Genomic DNA, 6945 nt, shown 5'->3' with positions numbered 1-6945 from the left:
GGGGGTTGTGGTCAGTTCATAACATGTTGTCTCTGTCGCTCCTTCCTCCTCACGCTGCTCCCCTGCTCCAGCGTGGGGTCCCTCCCACAGGATACAGTCCTTCACAAACTGCTCCAATGTGGGTCCTTCCCACAGGGTGCAGTTCTTCAAGAGCTGCTCCAGCATGGATCTTTTCCATGGGGTACAGTCCTTGAGGAACAGACTGGTCCAGTGTGGGTCCCCCACAGGTTGCAGTTTCTGCCAGAAATCCTGCTTCTGTGTGGGCTCCTCTCCATGGACCATAGCATGGATATCTGCTCCACCAAGGCTCTCCATGGCTGCAGGGGAACAACTTGTGCCACCATGGTTCTCACCACAGGCTGCAGGGGAATCTGTGCTCTGGTGCCTGGAGCACCTCCTCCCCCTCCTTCTTCACTGACGTTGGTGTCTGAAGAGCTGGTTCTCTCACATTTTTCTCACTTCTCTTTCTCACAACTGGTATGCAGCATTTTTCACCCTTTCTTAAATATGTTGTAACAGAAGCACCACCAGCATTACTGATGGGCTCGGCTTTGGCCGGTGGTGAGTCCATTTTAGAGTTGGCTGAAAACGCCTCTGTCCAACATGGTGGCAGCTCCTGGTGTCTTCCAACAGAAGACACCCCTGCAGCCCCCCTGCTACTAACACCTTGTCATTTAAACCCAAGCCTCTTATTCTGAACTGGTCCTAAACATGGATCTCTGCTCTGGATAGCTATTGGCAGAGTACTACAATTCTGTATCACAGAATGCCTATTTTAATTTTTAAAATAGCTGTCTTGCCCATATGGGTAGAAGCATTACAGGGAAGTAGTGAGATCATCCTGGCATAGAAAAAGACTTTTTCCCTGCCTAGCAATACATCTATTGACCTTAAAAATCTCAATATTGGACAATAATTCTGTTTCTGTAATGTGAATCGATCATTCCACATCCATAGCAATGAGAGTCCTCAGTTCTACATGTCCTAGAGTGTCACTGCTTCAGACAGAAATATGCTCTTTATGGGATCTTCCGCATAGATCCTTGCCTGAGTCTATCCACCTTTGCTCTGCTCAGATGGAGTCTGGTGCATGTTAATGACCCACATATGGCTGAAGTTCTTGGGAGGCAATATATACAGCCTGCACTTATCTTCTGGCTGCTGCTGTTAAAATGTCAGCAGGGCCCTGGCTACTGGTTTATAGCAACCTTGAGGTATGCCTACACTTTCCTTTCTCATATCGAGGACTGCGGTTGCAATGCAGTTGAGCCGAGCTCCTGAAAATACAGCATAAACATCAGCCTCAGTGCTGGGCTCTGAAACCTTCCTGGGAGGCTCATTCTGCAAAAAATGTTACAGTCATTTATTATTTGCAACTGGTTTTTTAGCTCTAACGTGGTTTCTCACTTGAGAGTTATCCACAACGTAACAGTGTCGCCATGTAATAAGAGTATGCCTGAAGGTAAGAATGAAAGAGCGTGTAACTCCTTACACTTGAAAAATTAATCTGGAGCCTTTTAAGAGTTAGGGCACTTCTGTTTTCCAAGAAAACCAAGCTCCTAATACAGTCTGTGGGGTTTGTCAGGGCATTTTCAAAGTGTTGCTTAAGTTTATCTGGGTAACTTCTCTCGGACTTCCAAACTCACTGGTTTTTACACCTATTGAAGTAAATCTTCTGTAGCAGTGCTTTTTTGAGTGAGACAGCAAGGTATTTCAGGATCACAAGAAGAGCGAATGGAAAATAAAATTTTTCCATTTTGCTTTTTATGAATTTGTTCAGTAAACAGTAAACTATCTTCCTACAGTTGGTAGTAGTTTCCAGAGCTACTCATGCCAGCTTCCTTAAAAAAAGTAAAATATCTGGTTATTGGAAGCTGGAGTTTTCAAAAGAAGCAGAAGAGCTGGCCAAGGCAACAGCTACTACCTTTCCAGCTCTGCATCTCACTATGGGGATTTGTTCTTTATTTTCAGGGGCCCGTTTTCCTTCCAGCTCACTGGAATATCCCAGTGCTTTGCATGAATCTGCAGAAATGCCTTATTTTCCGATGGATCATACAGGACGGTGAACCACTTGGCTGGGATGAATAGAAAAATACCCACGAGGACCACAGTGACAGCTGAGGCTTGATAATTTATTGACTTACTTTACTTTTAAAATAATTTCTTATTGCTCCTAGCTGGAAAAAAATAGCAAGAACAGCAACTTGACAATTCTTATTAATCCAGTCATTGCTTTTCATGATAAATACAGACCAGAAGCTAATTATACTGGGTTAAGAAGCCAAACCCAAACTTTGTAACTTACTTCTTATACTTAAAATTGCCTTCTCGACCTCTTTCCGACAAAGCTTTTATTTCCATCTTAAGTTTGGCCACAAGATGGCAATAACTTGCAGACAAAATGCTGAAACAGCCAGACTGATTGGAAGCTGTCTCCCTTCCTGAGCTTTTCCCTGCGCTCTCCCCACTCCTCTTTTGTTTCAGTATTTAATTGCATTTATTTCGGAATTACTAGGCAACCCACCCCCAGATGTGTAATTTAAAGGTGATGTGCTTGCAGTGAGATTTTCAGGATCTGCTCAGCAGAGCACGATCATGTGATACTGAGATAAGGTGGAGTTCGGCTTTAAGGGGGAGTCTCCAGTCTTCCTCACCAATCTTTAGGATCTCAGCTGGAGGAATACCAGAGGATCCTTCCCCTTTCCCTACTCCTTCTCTCTCCAGCCTCCCGAGCCAGCCCCTGAGCAGATCAAAGACGGGCAGAGCAGTTGCAAGGTGAGTTTCCTCAGTGGTTGCTTTCCCATGACTGTGGGTGGCTGCGTGCGGGTTAGGCTGGTGTTCACTTGCTCTCTTAGGTGCAGATGACAAAATCCCAGGGAAGGGTAGGCTCCAGGTTGGACTTGCGAGCGGCTGGGTGAACCATTGGCTTGGGCTGACAATGTTTTGTGTCTCCTTTTGAAGAGCTCCAATACTTATACAGTGCATTTCCAGTCACCTCACAGCACGTTATTTCACCCTTTCTGTCCGTTGGCGCTAAACTTTTGACCAAAATCCTCCTGGAGAGTCAGAAGGGTATGTGCAGTGGGGGAGACTGTGCAATCATCTGGAGGGGTCTGCAGAGCTGTGGGCTCTCCCCACCCCATGCCAGCACCCAGGATGGGGAAGGATCTCTCTCCTGGTTTGGGAGCTAGTGGGGTAGAGGACAGGGAACGGTGCAGCTGTCCAGGTGATGCAACTTCATCCCCTTCTGATGTCTAGTCCCTTTTGGAGAGGTGGGCAGGGAGGAAGAACTCCTTGTCACTTGCCAGCAGTGATGTGTTTCTGAGCTGGTTCTCAGCCATGCTCTTACCTTGCATCTCTGCTATAGGGAGAGGTGAAGGACCAAGAAGCAGTGGCATTTTCCAATTTTCAGTTTGATATTTAATAAATATGCAAGAGCATGGCTTGGCTAAAGGAAAAGAAAAACCAAAAGCCTGAAACACAGGCCACCTCATTGCTGGGCACAATTTGGTCCCAGCTGGTGAGAAAACCTGCCCAGTTGTCTTCTTGCAGAACATGGCCCCTTGCCCACTCTGCTCCTGCCATCGTCCCATCAAGTCCCATGTCTGCACTGCCCACCTTGTGCTGTACGAGTGACAGTGGAGATCGTGATTAAATCCGGACACTGATTTTTAGGCTGGGGTAAATTCATACTGTTGGAATTGAGGAGTCCCGAGTCTCTGCATCACCCACACACTTGCCCTTTGGGTAAAGCACCTGCTTCTGGCTCTGCCTGAAGTGGTGCTTCAAGAGGCCCTGGGGGGTGGGAGGCTCTCTGTTGGACCCTAAAACAGACTTTGTGGACTAGAGAGACCCAATAAATTTAGTTAGCAGAGGCAGCAGGTCTGAGAGCTAATGCTCAGGTGCATGCCTAGCTAGCTTGAAAAGACACGGTGTTGGCATGGTCAGCCAAAGGATGACCCTCAGGAGGAGCTGGAGCTGCAAGTCCAGCCCTCGCATGCTGGCTCTGCTCCAGTGAGGAGGCAGCCCCAGCTCTGGTACCTAGCACACAGCTGGTTAAAAGGATGTCTGCCACCAGTAACAAAGAAGATTCTTCTCTGGTGACTTAGATGGAACTGAGATTTACATCAAGCATCATTTAAGAGCACAAACCCACCCATTCAGGGTAACTTTTAATGAAGTACATTTTAGCGGGCAATATTTTTACAGCTTTTGTGATACTCGCCATATGGAGCTGGGTTTGAAACCCACTTGTGTGAATTTTAAGTGGCATTACTTTCATTACCATAACCTCGGGTTAAGCAAGGAATAAATTTAGCTCATGGGAGAGTGGGCAGAGGGAAATTTCCAGATTCGGGACGGCTGCCACTAACAGTAAGTTGGAGTAAAGGTGTGCCAGGTTATTTGATTTCTTTCTTTTTTTCTTTCTTTTTTTTTTTTTTTTAAATTTTTTCCTCCTGAACACATATGCCCAAGTTTCTCTGATTTTAAAATCCAAGCCCTTGCAAGGGGGTGGTTATTTAGGCATGCTTATTTGTGTTGCATGGGTAAAGACATTTTCTGCAGTGCTTTAATTTTTGCTATTTTTTGTCTTTCATCTTGTTTTGTTCTTTCTTTACTGCACAGCCCTGCTAGATGAGATTAAGGTGTTCAGAGTTCCTGATTTGCCTTTGACTCAGTGGTAGTGCTGCTGTGGGCACTCGGCTGCTCAACATCAAGTGCATGTATTAGGTAAAAAGAATGCAGTGATTTTTGGAGTAATTTTTCCGCCCCTCACATTAGTCAGATGGGGTTTCCCCCCCCTCCGCTTATGCGATGGCTGGATATAATTCCACTTAGAGCAGCTTGAGAAAGCAGACCTTTGCAGATTAAACTTGTAACAAGGAGATGTGAAACATCAAGTAAAGGCTACTCTGGTAGAAGACTGAAATTACTTCTCAGCTTGTTATTTTGTGGAACTTGTGCCGCTGGGAAAGGGTCGGGAAGGGGTCGCATCCCTCGTTTGCAGAGCTGCATTTTGATCCTGCCTTCTGCCTTTCTTCCCCGGGACTGTAGCCCCCACCACTGCCGTCCTCCCACAGGGCTTTCCCAAGCCTCTGAGTGGGTGACCCCCACCCGCAGGGGAAGCGGCAGCACCACGCATCCCGCGCTCCCCGGTTATCCGAGCCCGGGGTGGCTCCGCTCCCCCGCAGGACCCCACCAATCCACGGCTCTGTGTCGGTGAAGGGCGGGCATGGGGGTGACGGGGCGGGTGACGTGGCTGGGGTTGACCGTCCCTGCTCCTTGCCTTCTCCCCAGGTGGTGCGAGGGAGATGCGGCCCCAAGGAGGGGGCTCAGCTGAGGGTCTCCTGGCGGGCTGATGGGCGCGTTTTGAACTGCGGGGGAGGTCTGGATGACAGCGACAACGGCGGCTGTGAACGTCGTACAGCGAGTTGGAAACAACATGAATACTTCGGTTCTCGCCCCCTTGGGAAATATTTCCAGTCACCTGAATTTTTCAGAGAAGAACTCGCAGATCTTGCAGTTTGAGGATGAGGATTGCCATGTGCCTTTGGCCATGGTCTTCACCCTGGCCTTGGCTTACGGGACTGTGATAATTCTGGGAGTCTCTGGGAATCTGGCCTTGATTGTCATTATTTTAAAACAAAAGGAGATGCGCAATGTTACCAACATCCTCATTGTCAACCTGTCTTTTTCTGATCTTCTCGTGACCATCATGTGTCTTCCCTTTACCTTTGTGTATACTTTAATGGACCACTGGATTTTTGGGGAGGCCATGTGCAAATTGAATCCTTTTGTGCAATGTGCCTCAATCACTGTCTCAGTCTTTTCTTTAGTCCTCATTGCTATCGAACGCCATCAGCTGATCATCAATCCCCGTGGCTGGAGGCCGAACAACAGACATGCCTACATGGGGATTGCTGCCATATGGATTTTAGCCACAGCTTCCTCCTTGCCTTTCCTGATCTACCATGTGCTAACGGATGAACCCTTCAGAAACATAACATTTGATGAATATAAGGACAAATATGTGTGTTTGGACCTATTTCCCTTGGACACTGCCAGGCTTTCTTATACCACGACGCTTTTGGTGATTCAGTACTTTGGACCACTTTGTTTTATATTTATTTGCTACTTAAAGGTAAGAGAGAATCCCATTGTGGTACGTGCTTCTTTCTATCTGATGTTTATTTATCCTTGCAAAGATGACGATTGTAGGTTAAATTATCCCACATGTTTCTCTGTGTTGAATTTCCTGCAGATATACATACGATTAAAAAAAAGGAACAACATGATGGACAAGATGAGAGACAGTAAGTACAGATCCTCTGAAACCAAAAGGATCAACATCATGCTGATCTCAATAGTGGTCGCATTTGCAGTTTGCTGGCTGCCTCTCACCATCTTCAATATTGTGTTTGATTGGAATCATGAAATTCTGCCTGTTGCTACCTGCAGCCACAACCTGTTGTTCCTGATTTGCCACCTCACTGCCATGATCTCTACCTGTGTGAATCCCATCTTCTACGGGTTTCTCAATAAGAACTTCCAAAGGGATCTGCAGTTTTTATTTCATTTTTGTCATTTCCGCTCCCGTGATGAGGATTATGAGACTATAGCCATGTCCACCATGCACACGGATGTTTCAAAAACTTCTTTAAAGCAGACAAGTCCAGTTGCATTTAAAAAAATAAATAGTGATGATGATGACAAAATATAAAGAAGGAATAAAAATTCTACACCAACCTGCTGGAAGTGTGATGGCAGTGTCCAAGGACAAGCACAATTACATAACGAGTACAAAATGGGTAATGTTTTTCTTTTTTTATCAAGGAACTTTGATTGTTGTCACTTTGAAATTATACACTGTGCATTTTTGCCCCTTTTCTGCTTTAATGTTTGCAGCAGCTATATCTGAATCTTATTATAAAACATAGTCGGACC

The 6945-nt window shown here is 46.1% G+C and overlaps 1 protein-coding gene across 1 annotated transcript; it reads left to right on the top strand.

The window, feature by feature from the left end:
* Positions 1–5443: 5443 nt before the first annotated feature.
* On the top strand, positions 5444–6721 carry NPY1R (neuropeptide Y receptor Y1). The gene is made up of 2 exons (XM_074148058.1): positions 5444–6142; positions 6263–6721. The coding sequence occupies exons 1-2, from the start codon at positions 5444–5446 to the stop codon at positions 6719–6721; spliced, it is 1158 nt and encodes a 385-aa protein (XP_074004159.1).
* Positions 6722–6945: the final 224 nt, after the last annotated feature.

Source organism: Numenius arquata, chromosome 5 (assembly GCF_964106895.1).
Source record: "Numenius arquata chromosome 5, bNumArq3.hap1.1, whole genome shotgun sequence".
Classification (NCBI taxonomy): domain Eukaryota; kingdom Metazoa; phylum Chordata; class Aves; order Charadriiformes; family Scolopacidae; genus Numenius; species Numenius arquata.
Note: the sequence above shows the minus strand (reverse complement) of the source record. Positions and strands in the feature narration are given on the sequence as shown.